At 48.0% G+C, this 20,287-nt stretch overlaps 1 protein-coding gene across 2 annotated transcripts in view; it reads left to right on the top strand.

Annotated features, from left to right (window-relative positions):
* Ttc26 (tetratricopeptide repeat domain 26) overlaps positions 1-20,287 on the top strand; it is a 100,567-nt gene that overhangs the window by 53,728 nt on the left and 26,552 nt on the right. The window contains exons 6-9 of one of the 2 annotated variants that reach the window (XM_070522765.1): positions 6,435-6,536; positions 7,378-7,452; positions 15,410-15,512; positions 17,402-17,511. In XM_070522765.1, coding sequence (XP_070378866.1) covers positions 6,435-6,536; positions 7,378-7,452; positions 15,410-15,512; positions 17,402-17,511 — 390 coding nt within the window. The remainder of the gene's footprint in view (positions 1-6,434; positions 6,537-7,377; positions 7,453-15,409; positions 15,513-17,401; positions 17,512-20,287) is intronic. The other variant, XM_070522766.1, reaches the window with a different exon arrangement.

Below are 20,287 nucleotides of genomic sequence, written 5' to 3'. Positions count from 1 at the left end.
CAGCAGCAGCAAGGGCTTGACCGATGATGTCCCGCTGGACGTTGGGGTCTGGGCTGCGGAGCAAAGCCTCCCAGGATTCTAGAGTTCGCAAGCTATCATGTGTAGCCGGACATGTCCACACCATGTGAACCAGATTTGCTGCCTCATCACAGAACCTGCACTTTGACCTGTACACTCCTGGATGCCACTTGCTGTAGAGTACGGGGTTTGGAAAAACCCCCGTCTGCAATTTCCTCCACATAACCTCATCTTTCTTACTGAGCGTTCTGTCCGCTCCCGGGTAGATTTGGCGATTTAGTCTATAGTAGGCTATGATTTCATGGAATGCGCGCATATCCTCTCTTCTGATTATAGTTTCGGTGGTTTGGGGGCTTCCGGGGGTCGACCGGTAAGTGAGACCTCGGGCGACCGAATGAGCCTCCTCGTTCCCTCTAAGTCCCTGGTGAGCTGGTGCCCAAACGAGCAGAACAAGCTGCCTGGGTCCTCCTTCCCTGTTTAATATACGGATGGCAGTCTCCGTCACCCTCCCCGATTCGTAATTTCTCACAGCGTTTTTGGAGTCGCTGATGACCACATTTACCCCCCTTTGGCTGAGGGCCAAGGCTATGGCTACTTCCTCAGCTTCAACCGTCTCGACGCCACTGACTGTGCAGCACGCCACCGGTGTTCCATCTTCTCTAACCGCCACGGCCGCGTGTGCCGCTTTGCTTGCATATTCCGCAGCGTCCGTATATAGGACGTCCTGTCGACAAGTGTATCTAGCTTGTAATGCCTCTGCCCTGTCTTTACGTCTGCCGTCGTGAAAGGCAGGGTTCATGTTTCTGGGTAGCGGAGGTATTTTTATCTTGTCCCTGATCTGTCTGGGTATGTCGCCTGAGCGCACTTGCTCATGTTTTGGCTCGTAGCCTAATTTCTCTAAAATTTTCCTACCTGTTTTAGATCCAAGTAGCCTTTGGTGCTGCGCGGTAACGGCAGCCTCAGTCAGTTCCTCGAGAGTGTTCGACACACCCAGCTGCATAAGTTTGCCGGTGGGCGTGTTCGGGGGGAGTCCGAGCGCGACCTTGACACTTTTCCTAATAATGATTTCGAGCTTGTTCCGTTCTACAGAACTGAGCTTGAGGTAGGGTGCCACGTACACTATCCTACTGATTACAAAGGCTTGTGCTAGCCTCAGGAGATTCGCCTCCTTCATCCCAGCGTGCCTGTTCGCTATTCGCCTGATAAGACGACACGTTTGATTTGAACTGGCTTCTAACCTAGCAAGCGTTTCATAATTTTTCCGGTTTGCCTGAATCCTCAGCCCGAGGACGCGGATACTGTCGACCGCGGGGATCTCGGCGCCGTTAAGGTACAGGTGGATGCCCGCTTCGCGCCTTTGGTGAAGCCGCTGTTTTCCGGGGGGCATCAGGAACAGTACTTCCGACTTTTCGGCCGAACATTTAAGTCCTTTGGGTTTCAGGTACTCCTCGATAATGTCAATTGCATTTTGCAGGGAGCTTTCAATTTGTCCATCACTGCCCTTGTTTATCCATAGTGTTAAGTCATCCGCGTATATGGTAAAGTTTAGATTCTCAATTTCCCCCAACCGTTCGGGGAGTTTCAACATGGCAATGTTGAAGAGGGTAGGTGATAAGACCGAGCCCTGCGGCGTCTTCACGTTACCCAGGTCAATGCTCTTTATAGATTCTTCCCCTATCTTGAGAGTGGCTTTCCTGTTGGTAAGAAAGTCCTTGATGTAATCGTACACTCTCTTCCCGACATTGAGCGAGTTCAAATTCTCCAAGATGGACACGTGCCTCACGTTGTCGAATGCCTTTGCCACATCTAACCCCACGATCACTTTCGTGTGTCGCGTTTGCTTGTCTATAATTTGGTCTTTGAGCTGCAGCATCACGTCGCATGCCGATAACTTTGGTCGAAAACCGATCATGGTGTCCGGATACAGACCATTGTCCTCCATGTACCTATTGAGCCGCGTCAGAACGACGTGCTCCATAAGCTTACCCACGCAGGAGGTGAGCGATATAGGCCTGAGGTTCTCGAAGCCCAGTTTTTTGCCCGGCTTGGGAATGAAAATGAGGTTGGCGAGTTTCCACTCCTGCGGTATCGTCCCCGTCTCCCAGCACTCCTGCATGTACGTTGCGAGGTTGGCGATTGAGCTGTCGTCTAAATTACGGAGCATTTTGTTGCTCACTCTGTCCGGCCCTGCCGCTGACTTAGTCCGTAGCCGATTAATCTCCGCCCTGACCTCAACCAGTGTGATGGGGGCGTCTAATTCCGAATTCTCTCCCCCTCCGTAGTCCGGGAGGGGTTCAGGTCCGGCGGGATTGATGTACCTATTCCTAACTTCTTCTAAGAGTTCCTTCTTAGTGCCATCAAACTGATGTGCCATTATTTCCAGCTGTTGTTTTGACGCTGACTTTGTGCTATCCGGATCTAAGAGGTGGCGAAGAAGTCGCCACGTCCCCGCGGTATTCATATTCCTCTCCATCTGATCGCATACGTTTCCCCAATTTTGCTTTGTGAGCGTGATGGCGTGCTCTTCAATGTCCTTATTTAAAGCCGCTATCTGTTTCCTGATATTTCGATCCCATCTCCTCTGTCGAAGTCGGTCCTCCAGCGTTTTCTTTTTCCTCCAGAGATTAACTAATCTCCTGTCTACCACTTCGTTGTCCCCCTCCGTTTCCACCACTTCGGTGGCCTCTTTAACAGTGCGCACTACGCCATCGCTCCACTCTGCAATATTAGAGATGGGAGCCGGGTCTCCCCTGAGTGCCCTGAAAGAGTCCCAATTTACGGCCTCCACCCTCCTTTTTCGGGAGGTTGTCGGGCCTCCTTCTACCACCACTTCTATGATTTTGTGATCGCTGCCTAAGTCTTCGTTTGTATTGCACCACGTGGCTTTAGTGCCGCTCCCCGTCAAGGTGAGATCCGGTGTCGTATCACACGCGACACTATTTCCCTTCCTCGTAGGCTGCATCGGGTCGGTTATTAAATCCAGATTATGAGTTTGTATGTCGTCCCACAATTTCCTACCTTTAATCGAAGTCTGCTTATATCCCCATGCCGAGTGGTGAGCGTTAATGTCCCCCACGATCAACAGCGGGTTGTTCTTGATTTTACGTAGCGTCGTCGCGAAGAGATCCCCGAAGTCGCATTTTCTTTGTCTGGGAGAGCTGTACGCATTTAATACAAACAAGCTACAATCTTTCTTCCTTCGCGGTACCAGTTCTACGAGGACGTGGTCGATTTGTGCATTCCCGGTGTCATGCTGCACCGCTGTGACGTTTCGCCTGATTAGGGCGGCCACCTGCGTGCTTTCACCTTCGCCTAGGTAGGAATTGTACCCGGACAATTTTGCCTTTCTACCGCATTCCTGTAGTGCTATTAGCTCCGGTCGATCCCCGTTCCTCAGGAATTCCTGTAGGACCGCACGCTTGCGCGTGAAGCCTCTACAGTTCCATTGCCAAACGGTGTTTTTACTGGATCTGTGAGCCATGGCTGCCAACTAGCTGATTTCTTAATAGTTGCTGGGTGAGCTGTTCATATGCCCGGTCCCTCTTCGCAAATTCTGCCTTAAGTTCTTCAGTGAGTTTATTATCCCTCTGATGCAGTCGCTCTGTGAGATTGTTATCTCGCTGATGCAACTGCTGTGTCAAATTTTGGAACATCCCCAACATGCGTTCCTCGAAGGCCTTGCGCCATTCATCGTCCTGACCAGACTTGGTCTCAAATTTTTCCTCCAGTTTCGCTATTTTAATGTCTATCACTGTCTCTATGTCCCTATCTATCATGGGCTTCTCCATTTCCTTCGCCCTCTTTTTAGCAGGAGGCGGAGACGCTATCTGCTCCCTTGATCCTTGGATATTTGGCTTTTGCGACACTTGCGGTTGTTTAACATGTGCTGTATTAGGCTTAAGGGCTAGTTTAAGCTCCTCCAATTGCCTATTCATCGCGGCTAGCTGTTCTTTAATCATGCGATTCTCTTCCTTAATCTGAAACATTTCCTCATCGCGTTTATCCTGGGAGGCCCTGCTTGCCCAACCCACCTTTCTGTTCGGAGACGTGGATCTCGCTGGATTGTTGACGACAGTGCTGCCGGAGGTCCCCGGATTCCCGCGCCCAGCCTTCGGTTGCGTCTCCCCTTCCTGCCGCTGCGGCAGTCGCGGAAAGGAATCCGACCTCCCTCTCGACATGCTCCGCTGTCTTGACGGACTCCTGGATCTGCCTTGATTCTTTTCCCATCTGCTCCTTCCTACGTCGGTCTCCTTCGCCTTCCGCTCTTCCTCCTCCAAGCGCAGCTTGGCTTCCCATTGCCTCTTCTTTATCGTATAAGGGGTCCTGAAAGCTTCCTTGCATTTCCGGTCTGCCGTTAAATGACCTTTGCCGCACAACTTACACTTGGGCTTACATGCATGATCCTCAGGTGGAGACGTCATTCCGCATCCCCGACATTGAACGTGTTCGCTGACACATACGTCCGATCTGTGTCCTAGCTCACCACACTGGTAGCACACCTCGTAGCGTTTCTTGTAGAGCACACACTTCAGAGGTACGCCATAACAGTACATCCACCTCGGCACTGTCTCGTTTTTGAAGGTGACGATTGCCGAGCTGGAGTTGCCCATCTTCCTAACTCCAAGTATCGGCGGGTTCCTCGGGTTACCGAAGGCCTCAGTCAGTTCCTCTATTGTCAATGTCGGGTCGATGCCGTGCACCACACCCCGCCCGTTGTCTTCGTGCGGTGCGAGGTACGCCGTGACTTCGTAGTCCTTGTTTTCGATCTTGATAGACTTAATCTTGGTCACCTTCCAGACAGTGTCCATATCTGGGGTGCTGAAAATCAGGGTGCCTTGCTTGTCGTTAACAATAAGCACGTCCTTTTCTTGTCCCTTAACCCATGGGATTTGCGCTGCCATGCGCACCGCCGCACTCAGCCTGGTAGTCGGAACTTTTGCGAGCGCCAGCCCGTTCTTCGGCCGAAGGATGATCTTGTAGTCGTTCGGCGGTAATCGCGGGAGGTGCGACGCAATTGAACGCTCCGCGATCTTGTGCCCCAGCTGCTTATACGCGGCGTTCGCCGCTGCCGCCTTCTTGCCTTCCCCGAACGCGGTTCCGCGTTCCGTCCGCTCGCCGTTGTTTTGGCTTTCTCGCCGTTCGCCTCTCGCAAGGTCCTGCAGCTCCTTGACATGTTTTCCCACTTTCGTGATCCAATCCGCTGTTCTCAGTTCTTCGGGGGTAATTTCTCTACCCTCTACGGTCACCTCCATGGTCCTCGTGCCTCCACAGCGGGGTTCCGAAGCGGATGCCGGGGGCTTCGGCTGCCGCCGAGCCGCCGCGTTTGTTCAACGCTAGCTGTACCTTTAGCTAGGTGGGAGACGCGGTCGTCATAAAAGTGGCCGTAAAACATCCAAAAGTCCACTTACAGTCATAAAATTGTAATCCAGGTGATCCTTGGGTCTTCCGATAGGCGATCACATCACTTTTTTCTATGAATCGGCACTGTTTCCACCAGACAAGGCAACTTTTCACGGAGCCGACTTGAACCACGTCCGCACTCCCTGGCCCCCTGGCGGCTCCTCTCGGGTTGGGGAAATACACACATTTGAAAACGTTAAGGTCCAGTAGTGGCCGAGCATCAAGGCGGAAGCGAGCACTCGTACCTATTTTACCGCTAGATACCCTCGACAGCTCTATTTTGTATCCTCAGCCGAGAGTATGGTTTGTGGTTGATGAAGGGGCGCCCAGAGAACACACCTAGAAATTTTTATACGGCACCCTTTCGAGATGCCAACACCCATGTGTAGCCGAACAGCAGTCCGGAAGACATCCCTATGCCTATTAGAAAAGCTGGTGGTTTTCCGGCAACAGCGGCATTCGGATCCAGTACCTTCCGCATATGAGGCGGAGGCTCTACGACTACGCCACCGCTGCGATCACTCGAAGAAGGCCGAGTCTCCACACATTACAAATGGGTACCCGGGCGACACATACCATGGCCATCCCTTTTACAAAGGAGGATTTGCAGTGGGACACGTGGCCCTCCTAAGAAGGCTTGTACTGACGTCACCCTAGCTGCCATGTTGGTGGACCAGCACGGCGAAAAGGTGCATCCGTTGGCACCTCGCGCGGTGGATCGGCCGGTTCTGTCGTCGTTCTGACAATGATGCTAGCCGAGTTCTGACCACGTCTGCATGAAATTCAAGCAGATTTTCCTGTGGCAGTGAGTATGATATATTGGCGCAATCCCAACAGCCATGCTGGATGACCACCATGATAAGAAGCTGCATCCGGGATGTCAACTGCAAGCTATCTATAGAGATGGCAACAACATCAAATCGTGTAAGACTTGTGGGTCTAAAGAAGGGGTTGAGACTAGCTGGCGCCCGTCTTTAACGTACGAACTTGATAGTGTGTCGGTGTGTGTCCTGCAGGAGGTGCTGGCGGTGTACCTGCAGAACTTCCCGGACAGTGCAACCGCGATCAATCTGAAGGCATGCAACCATTTCCGCCTTTACAACGGAAAGGCGGCTGAGGTAAGAGTGTTCACTGTTCAAGGACATTTCTGTTTGCTGATACATGAAGATACGTTTGCCTTTCAATTGTATTTTCAGTGAGTTGCAACGGAAAGTGATAAGTGAGGCAGCAAATGCTTGTGAGACGAAAGTGAAGCAGAGGTCGAAAAAATGCAGCAACAAATTTATCAAGTGATGCTGGAGCCCATTATAAGCGCTTTAATTAGAAAATATTACGCGCTGCCTGTAGACGAGTGGAGGCTACATCATTTTATTCCTTGGCGATTGAAAAACCATAAAGAAAGGCGGAGAAAAAAATGTGCGCGAGCTTTAGCAAGCTCTCGTAATTAGGGAGTGAGTGAACTACGATTCAGTGTGAAGCGACTTGTCACGTTTCTTTTTCTTTTCGGGCGTCATTAGAATTAGTCGTTTACGAGATGAACAGTTAGTCAAGTGAAATAAATGTTTTTGACGACTCAAGAAGGTTGTTCATATCTTCAAGTGTTGCCATAGTCGCCGACCTAATTAAATTCTGAGGCCTCACGTGCTGAAACCACCATCCCCCACGCCATAGTGGGGGACTCTATATTACTTTTGACAACTAAGGGCTGTTTAACCGGAGCCTTAATTTAAGTACACGTGCGTTTTCGCATATCGCTCCCATCGAAATATCGCATATCGCCCCTTCCGCAGTCCGTATTGAACCCGCGACCTTCAGCTGAATAGCAGAACGCCGTGGCGATTGAGCTACAGCGGCGGGTTAGTGCTAAGGACGTTTTGAAAAAATTAAAAAAGGAGGTTTTAAAACCCGATTGGTTAATGCTGATGAACTAAGCCTCGCCACCTGTGTGCCGTCCTGCAGGCGGAGCTGAAGAGCTTGCGAGAACGTGCGTCGCCAACCTTCACGTACGCCCAAGACCTCATCAAGCACAACCTGGTGAGACGAGTTTACTTTGCGTAGCATGTGAAAACTCGAACTTTACATTTGGAGAGTGTGAACAGTTAGTGGACCTAATGCCGACTTGGAGGTTAGACATACAGGGCTTCATGCCGTCAAAGGACACAATCGTGCGATCGAGAGGAAAGTGACAATTCATCCTTAGTCGGCATCGTTTATAAATAGTATACTCAGAAAACTTCTAAATTATGTTGAAACACATTTTTATGATACTTTTTGTGCCGTGCAAACCGTGAACTTCTTTCTTCTCACCTCTTTCAATCGCCTTCCCTCCTTCCCCACTGCAGGGTAGCGTACCGGACTCAGCCTGGTTGGCCTCGCTACCTTTTCTTATGACTTCTGTCCCTTATGATACTTTGTGTTTTTAATTATTTTTTCACTCCAACTTTAATTGAGCATAGTTTTTCTGGCAGAGCTCAAGGTGTTAAAAAAAAGTGAATTACTCACTCAAGACGCGATTGCACCTTCTACCATTTGCAGGTAGAGCTATAAAGAGAAAGTAGGCGTAAAACAAACACATAACAATCAACAAGGCACAGCTTAAAGAGTACCATAAGCGTATTCTCAAAGATATATTTGCGCTATAGTACCATTCGTAAATGCAAGTGCCAACCATTGATGGCGACTTAATATCAGAGAAAGCGGCAGGCCAACTTCAAGTACTCCCTACGAAGGAAAGGTTTTGAGAATTCAGCCTGTGGCACTGAAGAATCTGATTTAATGCGCACGTCTTGAATAGCAGCAGCTTCAATACCACAATTACAACATATATCCTAAAGGAGTTAACTTGAATTCACTCATTAAATAATAGCTTATGGGTTAGTCAGTGATGATAGCGCATTTCATTGAGATAGCAATTACACGCACATTCGAGGGGCGTTCACGTCCTCATAGTATCGTCCCTCTATCGACGGCGCATGCGCCCTTCACGCCCAGTGGATTAGAGAGTTTCCAGGGATGCGCAAACGCGTTTGACTGAAAAATAAACGACGAAGCTAAGTGTACGGATTGTCAAATCCCCAATCGCCTAGGTGACGCAGCAGTCAGCCTGCTTTCCGCTGTTGGCGGGAGCGTTGTGCGCAACGCACACTGTAAACAAACTGGCGTTCCTGCTGATCCGCTATGTGTATGCTCTGTTCTGAGCAGTTGCCCCGTCACGTTGACGTCATCTTTAATATTCCATTAGACGCTGAGTAACGCCGGCAATCTCCCGTCGGCCTCACCTCGCGCAGCATCGAAGTGCGACAGCGACAACGCTCCTCATGGTGGCGCTCCTCATTACGCCAGCGTTGTGAGGCACCTGGTCGCTATCAGGGTGTTGTCCCTCCTGCGCAGAAAGAGTTGCCTTGCGCGCTGTCTAGGGACAACGTGTCGGAGCGGCGTATTGTTAGAACGAAGTACGAGGGGTTCAAGCGCAACCCTATACCTTCGTCCTTGCGGGCGAACCTGCCAAATATTTATTGACTCCTATCGCCGCTAAAGAAACTATGCCGAAAGAAGGCGTCGGAAGTCCGTATACTCCGTTTGCGCATGCCACTTTAAGCGCATGGTAAAAAAAAACTCACCATTCAACAAAGTACGACTGCCCCCCACCAAGTTGCTTCTATACTTTCTCTGTTCACTCTTGGTACTAAACGTCTTCGCTGACGTAATAGCTTTCCAGTTGTCGAAGCATATGGTCCGTATTCACGAAAGCTTTTACACTAGAATTGTTTGTACAAAAAAAAAATCCCAGCCAATCCTGAGCTCCAAATTGTACGTCCTCGACCGATATATCCTCTCGCTTGATGTTGTAAAAGTAGACTATGCAAAGGCGTTAGAAGGCGTCGTGGTTAACTGGACGTATGCAAAAGAATTCCTTTCGACGTGAAAGGTATTTCAGTTCGGCCAGCATGGGTGGTCGCTTGTTGAAACCACTTGTAACGAAACCAGGTAATACCGTTATCCCTGATATCCCTGCAGCCATCCTACCTTACTTTGGTGTCGTTGTGTATAGGAAAGAAGCTGACGTCAGAAAAGAAAATGTGAAAACCAGTGCTTTGGCTGAGCATGCCGCTTCAAGCGGCCACGCAATCGACTGGGGGAAGGCACGTGTCCTTGCCAGGGAAAAAGGGCTATTTCGACGCCTTTATCTTGAGTCGCTCATGATCCAGACTACGCCACACACTCTGAACAGGAGTGATGGCTATCTGCCGTCAGTGTATGCGCGCTGCCTACGTCACGTGTTCAAGACTATTTAAGCGAACTGCTCGAACACCTTTATTTTATCCATGAACAAGGCTCCCGTGTGGGAGCCTAAACGACTTCTTTTATTTTAAATCTTACTTTGGTCGGCGTAGTACCCCGGATTTTTGTTTACCTTTTAACCATGTTTCATTCCGACCAGACGGGCTTCCGTCAAACACTGAACTACAGGAAAGAAGCCATTGCTCGAGCATGCGTAGGTTATGTGCGCAGATGCTAGTGTTGTTACGTCATGCGCGACGCAATCGGAACTAAACTTAACATCTCACTCAGCGTTCACAGGGGCGTAGCTCGGCAGTACGTTTGTCGATCCAAGCGGGAGCGGTGGTGTTTGAGAGATATCACGGCGTCTTAGTAGGTATAATCCATCAAACTCAAACCTGTGCTAGTCGGGAGTTACAGGGCTTAGAAGCGTGCAATTTGTTGCAGAAATTTGACAGGTTGATCGGCTATAGAACCTCCGGGCGGGCTCACTACGAATAGGGAGCGAGCATGATTGTGAGATGAGACCATAATACCCCAACTAGATATGTAATATGTTAAGCTTGTAGGCTCTCTAATACGGGAATAATCGTCATTTGGTAGCACCATTTATGTAGCCTAGTGCCCGTACATCCTCTGCAGCACGTAGAAGGCATTTCACGTGCCACACTGCGGCTGCGTCCCCAGTACAGCCTACCGGATTACTCTTTTCATTCGCTCGCGCAGCCTGCTTCCATTCACATCCACGATGTGCAGCCCCCATTGTGAATGTTTAAGCTATGGAGGACTGCACCGTTAAGTGGTTGTGTGCCGGCTAGGTCAACGATTCAGCAGAGTTCTGCTGCTCCTCGTCCATCTTCCTGGGCGAGTTGGAGCTGATGATGAGGTGTACGAAGCGCGTGATTTATTGCGAGAGCCGTGCTGGAGCGACAACGTTTGATGGACGTCCACTAGGGGTTGAATGGACTTCCAAGTTTTTGTTATCGGTAATAAACATCACCATCATAATCATCGTCAACACCGTTCCAGTCATTATTATCGCAATCATCGCGATTAGCAGTATCACAGTCATCATTATCCTAGTGATCGCTTACCTGCTGACCCTAGTTGCGCATACCCTGTGGAACATACCCAGAAACCCCAGGGGCACATACCCTGTGGGGCATACCCAGTGGTCCTAATGACACCTTTATTAGTGCCATTGGCATTCTTAAAGTACTTCATGCATTTTCCGCAGTCTGATTCTGTCTGTCTGCCTATCAATAAACAGTTTGTTTCACTTACGCAGACGCTTTCCGCCGTGCGAGTTCTACGTGCGTTACACTCCGCATGCGGGGGGTGCTTATAGTACAGCGTAAGAAACAGTCTGTTGGTGGAAGGCTGGCAAACGTATCGGTCGTTGCTTTCGAATGTCTACTGCTACCCTCTGTGGGCGAAAAAAAAATAATTGTGGGGTTTTACGTGCCAAAAACACCATCTGAATATGAGGCACGCCGCAGAGGGGGCTTCTGGAAATTTGGACCACCTGGGGTTCTTTAACGTGCAACTAAATCTAAGTGCACGGGCGTTTTCGCATTTCGCCTCCATCGAAATACGGCCGCCGTGGCCCAGATTTGATCCCGCGACCTAGTGCTTAGCCACCCAACACCATAGTCACTAAGAAACCACGGCGAGACTTCTGTGGTCAGACATGAACACTACTACAGCCTATTTCAGGCAGGAATCGGAGCCAATTCTCGCACCTCGTCCGTGCTAGCTTGGGCTGAGTTCTCTGCCTGGCAGCTCGCAGAGCCCGTCACGAACGTGAGGCGCTAAACGCAAGAGCGCAGACTTCGCGTGCGTACGTGAGACGCGACGCGGATCCCGTCGTTCGGCGCAAGCGCATTTCGATTCCTCAAGATCTTCACGTACGTATCGTTTCTACGTACGTGAAACTAAAACTGTCTTAAGTCTGTAACAATTTTCCCACCAACTTGAGTCACTGGGTATATTCCGTGGTTTAGTCCGTGGACCAATGGGTTGTGCATCGGGCCGCAGTGTAGAGGGAACAGGATTCGAAACCAGCCGTCGGAGCCACTTTGGTTGTTCCGACGGTTGGTTTCGAACCCTGTATGTGGCACAAATCCTGGTTATGCGGCACTCGGTATCTGCCGCTGTTCAGTGAACATCATTGATGCCAACTTATCAACTGGCAGCAATGTGCAACTGGTTACGTGCCGAACTTAAATGAACGTCTTAACCGGTTACGTGCTACTGGTCATACAGGGCGTCTCAGTTAACTTTAGCCGAACTTTAAAGTATATACAAAGGCAACGTAGGAGGACAAAACAAAGGCAATGTGACCTGCCGTCGCTTGGAGATAATCAGATATTTTTTTAAAATTCCACCTAATTACATAATTAGTCTGAATTAATTAACGACCTCAAATATTATAATTAGGTGAAAAGTGTCATAGAGATAATTGTAGAGGAACATGAGAAGCTCCCGATAGAGCTTTCTGTTGCTCAATAGGTGCTACATAAAAGCGTTTTTTTCGAGCGTGAAAGACGCCCGCGAATATACACAAAAATTGCCTCGCGACAGAACCAAAGTGATGTCATTTGCCATCGAGGCTCGAGGCCAAGCGACGGCAAACAACATTATACTTTCGTTCTGTCCACCTACGTGGCATTTGCATATTTTTAACATTTGGCTGAAATTACGTGGGACGCCCGGTACATATCTACTTCAATGAACATCTTCGACGTTGACTGGGTCGCTGAGTATTGGCCAGCTGGTAAGTGCCGCTTTTCAATGAACCTCAGTAACGCGCCTATGGGTATGATGTGACGTTCTTCAATGACAACCAAAGAAACGTTCACAATTTCTCCGATATCCAGTGGAACTGATTCCGCGTCACATATATTCAGGCGGTTTCTTTAGGCTAATCACTGTTAAGTGTTATGGAATTTTTAAAATTTGCCTGTGGCGGACAATATTCGAAGAGGCGGACATTACTAGTACGCTAAATCGAAACACATGTTCAACTACCTAAAGAAAGTCCACAAATTAACTTCCGAATTATTAATTTACGGCACATGTTGCAATTTACGAATTGTAACCGGTTAGCTTGCAAGACCTATCCACTTGAAATGAATTTCTCGGCAGACACTAGTTGGGAGATAATATTTACCAGAGTGTGGAACGAAATCCATGGGCGTTCAACCAGTTACTTTTGTGCTTCCATGTATAAATGAGGGATTTGTTCAATAGTTATTGAATGGAGCAACCGCGCATTCTTATCGCAAGTTTGATGGCGCATGTCTCCAAACTGACGTCGTTCTGAAAATTCCTTCCGAGTGGATAAGCCTTGAAAATTCAGCGGCTACAATTCGTAAATTGCAAAAATGTGCCTTCGAGTTAGTAATTTAAAGTTAATTAGCGGAATTTTCCTTATTAGTTCAATGTGTCTTTCGATGTCCGCCTCGCTGATAATCCAGCTCAAGGACTAGAATTATGCTCTCTGCAACAGACTGTCTCTAAAAGTTCCATAAAACTTAAAAATTATAACCTGCATATTCACATGTGCCCCACACGAGGACCCTGCGGCGAAGCCACCAGATGGCACAGCGTCTCCACAAAAGAAGCAAGAAAGACGAGACCAGCTGCATAAAAGCCTCATTCACGCCGGGTTTCAGCGGTGGTGCAACGTTGCATCACAACGAGGCTTCAATGTTAATCGCATTAGCGTCGACATCTATCGTAAGATGGCTTCTGCCTGAATTTTTAATATAATTTGCATCCCTAGAATACTTCACGCACTTTCCTGTGTCTGTCTGCCTGCCTTTCAATGTCTCTGATCGTTTTCCCGCTAACTTGGGTCATTGGGTAGTTTATGGAGTAATGGCCATAAAAAAAATTGTTGAGAACACTCCAATTGAGACGACTGTCGACGTTAATGCGTTTAGCATTCAATCAATATATATCGACATAACGTGCTGCCGCCGTCGAAGCGAGCTATGTATGAGGCGTGTACTGCAGCGGGACGCCTCTTTCGCGCTTCTCTGAGAACACTCGGCGCCATCAAGCAGCGACGCTGCAAAGCCTCCAAAATGCATGGCGCACCGGTTCGTGCGCACGCGCAGAAACGCGTCACGCGGCAACCGGGCTCCTTCCGGTCGCCGGGCGTCTTTCCGGACGCTCTGTGCCGTCGAGTGGCGCTGACCAAAAAGTCCCCGCGAGGCCTCCGAGACAAGAAGCGTGATTGGCCGATGGCTAGAACGCTGAGGATTGTTCCCTCGCTTGCCGCACGCCTAGCTGCACATACTCGGTGAGCTAAGTTGGCGTCAGGTTTGTTGCACAGCGGCGCATATCCAATTCCTCTGTGGCAGAGCCTGCTAAGGCGTCATGCTGCTTGCCGCCGTTGAGGAGTTCTTGTGACGTGGTTTTGGCTCCGCCCAGCAAATTTCAGTCTTGTTAAACTTGCTTCTTTTTGATATCCTTTATGCACACGCCCGACCATCGGCAGCCAATGTTGACATTCTCAATGTGAAGCGGGTGAGCTCGTGACTTGAAATGGTATTCGCTGTTTTCTGCCCCTACGGCGAGGCAGCCTTGACAATGGCTGCGCAGGCAGATGCAGTTAAGGTGGTACATCAGCTATAGTTCGTATTCACGAGAACTTTGTTACGCAAGTATTGTCTGAAATTGGCGCGCTGATAACATAATTGTCATGCCGATAGCTGTTGTTGAAGGGACAATAAAAAAAGAAATACGTTTTGACGTGTGTGTATAAGTTCCCCTTCGGAATGCCAAAAACAGGCACTGTTGCCGCTAGAAAACACGTGTTAAGCCAGCAAAGACACAGTAACGAAACACGGGTTGCGAAGCCGCCTTGTCATTTCAGCACCAGATATCCATGACATAGGTTTTGACGCCGTATTTTAGCAGCTAGTCAAATTCTTGCGTTAAAAAATTAAGCACATTGTATTTTAAAAGAGTTCATGACTGAACTTAGGAAGTTTAAAGGATGGTTACTGAACCTAAGCGGCCGAAAAATGTATTGACGTGCCGGCCCTCGTGTTTCGGCATGAAATTCAAAAATGAAACTTTGACCGTTATTTTCTCGCTTAGTAATCACAGTATTACCGGAAAGTAAACAAAACTAGAGTTCTTTTAAGATATTTAATCAATCTAAACTAATTGAGTGTTTTCTTGATGCACACTTAACGGTGGGTGCTTCAAGGCCAGCCAACCGGGAAAGAAAAAAAGAAAAAAAAAGAAACAAGAGCTTTATGAGAAAAAAAAGGGGGGGGGCAGGGAAACGGGGCGTGGAGCATTATGGGTGGCTTTAGCCTAGCTTTAGCCGCCCGCCGAAATTGATCCAGAAGTGCTAGCTGCACCTCTGGGTCTGAGCTGTCGAATTGTGCCTCCCACTGCTCCGTGTTAGAATTGATCTTATTCCCTACGAATACGCTAGGTTTTACGCTTTTTTAGTCCACTCCCAGGAGATGAGGTATAATGTCGGTCTATCGCCACACCACGCGCAAGTATCCGGGTAGAGCGTCGGATGAATTTTGTTTAGCCTTAATAAATGTGGATAAACGCTTCAATTTTTCGGAGGTCTGCGGTGAAACGTTCGTAAATTTGGTCAACGTGGTGCCCGTTCCGACAACAGTGCTCTTCTTCTTTCCTTATGAATTCCGAAAAAAATCCATGTTGTGCCTCGCAGGTTGTTTTCCGAGGCGGCGAGGGCGCGCTTCAGGTGCTGCCCGGCCTGGTGGGTGCCATTCCCGAGGCACGTCTCAACCTTGTCATCTACTACCTCAAGCAGGGTGAGGGAGACGCCCACGCTCCATTCGAACAGCGAAAGGAAATTGAGCCAGGGCAGGTAGTATCTTGACGTAGCCGAAGCACCACAGAAACGGGGTGGCGAAGAAGACGGATTAATTAACTACACTGGCGCAGGTGGGCGTATACCCTTGTGAGTGATTTAGTCTGATGACATCAGAAATGTTGCGCACTGCTGCGCAGCCGGCTTCTACCCCTAAAATATTGTTCAGTGAACAAGGGATGACAACGTGAGGTGGTATGAAAAATGAACAAAAGAAACGGTCAGGCAATAAAGCACATTTCGGAAACATACTCAAACAACAAGCGCCAATATACAAAAGTGAAACAGCGTACAAATCAGTCTATAAGCCACATAGAATGCCACTACATAAGCATAAGACATAAATAAATTTAAAGTGTTAGTGCATAAATAAAATATAATTTCCTGTAAATAAGGTTCGGCGTTCTGAGCTAACAATCGCTGTAATGACGCGTAATCCCATGCCGAAGCAATTTTTCTATGCCGAAATGAACTTTTAACTAAGTACATCTCTCCAAACCTTCAAAGCACATCTTTGCTGTTGCAACTTAGGAGCGCTTAATGAAAAGACTTCTATGTCCTTCCATGAATGACTGCACATGAAACAAAGCATAGCTGAACGACGTAAGTTTCCTGTATGCTACCTGTATGCGCCACTTCTAACCTGACACGACGAATGAGAGAGCCAATGTCATGGCCAGCACCTGCAGCGATCTGAAACTGTACACGGGGACCCAATTCCCTACACAATTATTTTGATAAAATTAACCTTAAATTACTAAACTTGTACCATAGATTTACATATTTGATGTGTTCTATTGTAAGCATGAGCTCTCGTGAATTGAGTTGGTTTGACGGGAGCGGAATCATGTGCTTCTGGTGGCGTTTTGTTGGCTCCCGTGTTTCCTACTATACCTAGATGTACAGGAGTTCATCGCAGCTTCCTTTGGTGACCTGCGACACAGCTGTAGCCATATTAAAGACATATTTTAATAAATTACCATTGAATTTACATCATTTGGGCAAAGCGCCGCAAGCATTGAATATTTCCTAGGTATACTTTGTGGCGCAAAATAAATTTATTGGAAAGGGACAGAATAAAGAAAGACAGTGAAGCGCCCATTGGTGCTTCACTATTGCCGCTTCACTGTCTTCCTTTCTTCTGTCCCTTTTCCAGAAATGTATTTTGCGCCCCAAAGTATACCTAGGAAATCTAAGCACCAACTTGCCCCAAAAGAAGTCCTTTTTAAGAATTGACTAGCCGACTTTGAATGTCTTTTTTTATTTATACATACTGCACGCCGCAGTAGGGCCAGAGTAGTAGTGGAGAACAAGAGAAGACGTAATATATTAACGGCATGTTAAGCGTATAAAAAGTACCATGTCACAGAAAACCCAAACGTAAATAAAAATCCTGAGTCGGGCAGCGTTGCATATCGAACATGTTACATACCGAAGTTGAAGTTCGCAAGATTAATAACAAAGTATTCGACTGAAGTAGAGGAAACAGCTATCTCTGGTACTTCATTCCAGCAGGCTGAGAGAATAGTCCGCTTCTTGTCCACAGTCCAGTCTTTCTCCGCTTTCTGATGTTTACATCACAAAAGTTCTGCCGCTAGGTAGCGCATTCTAAGCTCATGTTGCAGCAAAAATAAAATCCTGTAAGTGGACTTTAATACAGGATCGGTATTAACGTTGAACTACTGCACATAATCCACTTCAATCGAACAAGGGACGCCTCAGGCCAACGTTTCGACAGGTGTAATGACACTTAACGAATTACGACGTATTTACACTAGAAATGCCCCACGCAGGCGAGATAAGTCGTGCATCTATCTCTGCCCCCTTCAGACAACATCCAGGAGGCGCACAACCTGATCAAGGACCTGGAACCCACGGTGCCGCACGAGTACATCCTCAAGGGGGTCGTCAACGCAGCTATTGGACAGGCGCAGGGATCGGTCAGTCGCAGCACGACGCCCTTCTCCCACCCCTCTCCCTTTCTCTTTGTCTCTTGCGTGCGCGCTGGTCTAGTTTGTGTGCGAGTACTTGATTAATACGCCAGCGCGTCCGCACAAATGACGTAGATAGAAACCACTACTCTCAGAAGCTGCGAGCTGGTAACGGATAAATCATTAATAATTCCACAATTAGGGACGGAAAGAGGAAGAAACGGTGGGATGAGCAAGTATGTAACATCATTCGACTTATTGCTAAATATAGTGAGTTGATGTTAAATGCAGGAAAATTATTAGCTAAAGGAGAGAATTACGGCGTCGTTTTTGTTCACAAGTTTAACAACATTATAGAAGTTGTTCACTGTTTCACCGCCAGATGACTATTTATTTCGCACAAAAAAGTCAGACTTCAAGGTCCGCTGTAAACTGCCGGTTCAAGAACGGAGGTGTCGAACTTTACTAAATGTCAATTAAACGCTGATAAATTTGCTCGGAAACAAGCTGCCCGACTGTACTGCTATGTAATTCGCCGACTAGATCGATTTACTCGCTCGCTTACCTGCGCAATCAGCGGGATTGGACCAATAATGGATATTTTTGAGTGCGTCAGTTATTTTGTTGATCGGAGCGTCTCCCCCTCTCGTTATGCTTAAGACTTATGGTTGGGTAAAAAAATTCGAAATGATGGATTTAATAATATATACTATTCTACTCTAGTGGGTCACCACAAGAAGTACCTAAATTTCTGCCTCGATACCATCAGAATAGTGCTATATTTGGTTTTTGCGTTAGCACTTTATCACCTTTGGTTCTCGTGTTGTCACTGTACTTGCTACAATTACATATTACGAATGGTAAGTCATGCCAATAAAGTGTCCTCAAATTCAAATAGACAACTGCCGCAGATGCATTTGACCATGTTTATTCTCCGTTGCCCTCTATTTCTTGTTATTCCGCATATGTCATCTTATGTACACCACGAGATAAGGATAACAACCTCCAGCTGCCACGAGCAGTTAGATTGTTTATTTGTATAGACTTTCTATATGGAAACTCTGGCGATTTGTCAGTGTCCTAAGCGAGGACTATTCTTGCGTCCTACTTCTTTTGCACTTCTTCACTGGCTTTGAAGACGCGGCGCTGCCATGCTTACAGCTACCATTCATTCGGCGAGGCGGTTAACTAATTAATGGAATTAGAGGAACAGAATCCGTGCGTAATACGTTCGTTAATTGTTTTTGTATGCAGAGCTGACTTTATTTGTGTGATAACCCACAGAAAGAACGTGGAACATATTTTTGCACGCAATACTTTCGTAACCCATGCACAACACCTGTACGTATGCGAAACGTAAGTTTCTAGGAAATGGTCGGGGCAGTCACTGATGACGGCTAGTGCTGCTGGTTCTACATCAAGCCGTATGTTCTACCTCACCGACCATGTCACAAAAGTTCGCTATGTTGTAGACACTGGTGCGGAAATTTGTGTAATTCCCCCTACTTTTCAAAACGGCAGAAGACATCGCCATGACAGTTCTTTCCTCACTACCGTCAACGGTTCCAACAGTAAAACGTACGGCGAGAAATCTGTCACTCTTGACCTACGTCTGCGATGCCCTTTCCGATGGCTATTTGCCGTCGCTGACGTCTGCGAGCCGATCATCGGCGTTGATTTTCTGTGGAAGTTTAACCTTCCCGTCGACCTTCGCAAATGCCGCCTTCTTGACTCCTTAACAAACCGGTCAGTACAAGGTATCACCACGTCTGCACAAGCTTTGCGTCTCGTACAAGCACACACCAAGGTACCGAAACCGTGGTCCACCATCCTGCTGGAATTTCCAGAGCTTTTCGAACCACCCTCGCCAGGTCGTCCAATAGTGCACAACGTCATGCACCACATTGTGACTAAAGGAACACTAGTACACGCCCGACCTCGCCGCTTAGCACCAGACCGTATGAAAATTGCAAAGCAATAATTCAAACACACGCTAGAGATGGGCATCATTCATCCTTCCACTAGCCCTTGGTCATCTGCTTTACACACGGTGCCTAAGAAGACGGGTGTTCGGTGACCTTGGGGTGATTAGCGCGCCTTAAACAAAGTGACGATTCCCGACATGTACCCTATACGTCGCATATACGATTTCACCGCATCGCTTTATGGATGCTGCATATTTAGCAAGGTGTGTCTAGTAAAAGCCTACCATCTGATTCCTGTCGAGCCTTCCAACGTTCCTGAAACCGAAAGCATTGCCGATTTTGGCATGTTTGAATACGTCAGCATGCCATTCGGCCTCCGTAACTCCACTCAAACATTTCAGCGGTTCGTTTAGATGACATTCTTGTATTCATTCGCTCAGCTGCGGAACACGAATGAGACCTACGTAAGGCGTTTGAACGCCTCCGTCAATATGGCCAGGTTGTAAACATGCTGAAGAGTGAAATTGGCGCTTGTTCTCTCGATTTCCTGGGCCATTGAGTAGACGAACCTGGCATCCAACCCGTCCGATCCCGTGTTCCAGCCATTAAACATTTCTCACTTCAGTCTTCCGCCAAGGAATTACGGGCATTTCTGGGCCCCATAAATTACTATCGCCGTGTCATTCCTCGTTGTGCATCAACTTTGCAGTCTCTTCACATTCTACTCTCTGGCACACCACGAGCTAGCACGCCTATATCGTGAACTAATGCTGCTGAATCTGTTTTTATCACTAACAAGGACGCCCTTGCTACCACTACTCTACTGGCACACCCGCAACCAGACGTTCCAATGTCCGTTA

This window comes from Dermacentor albipictus, chromosome 8 (assembly GCF_038994185.2).
Source record: "Dermacentor albipictus isolate Rhodes 1998 colony chromosome 8, USDA_Dalb.pri_finalv2, whole genome shotgun sequence".
Taxonomy (NCBI): domain Eukaryota; kingdom Metazoa; phylum Arthropoda; class Arachnida; order Ixodida; family Ixodidae; genus Dermacentor; species Dermacentor albipictus.
This window is presented reverse-complemented; position numbering and strand designations above follow the sequence as displayed.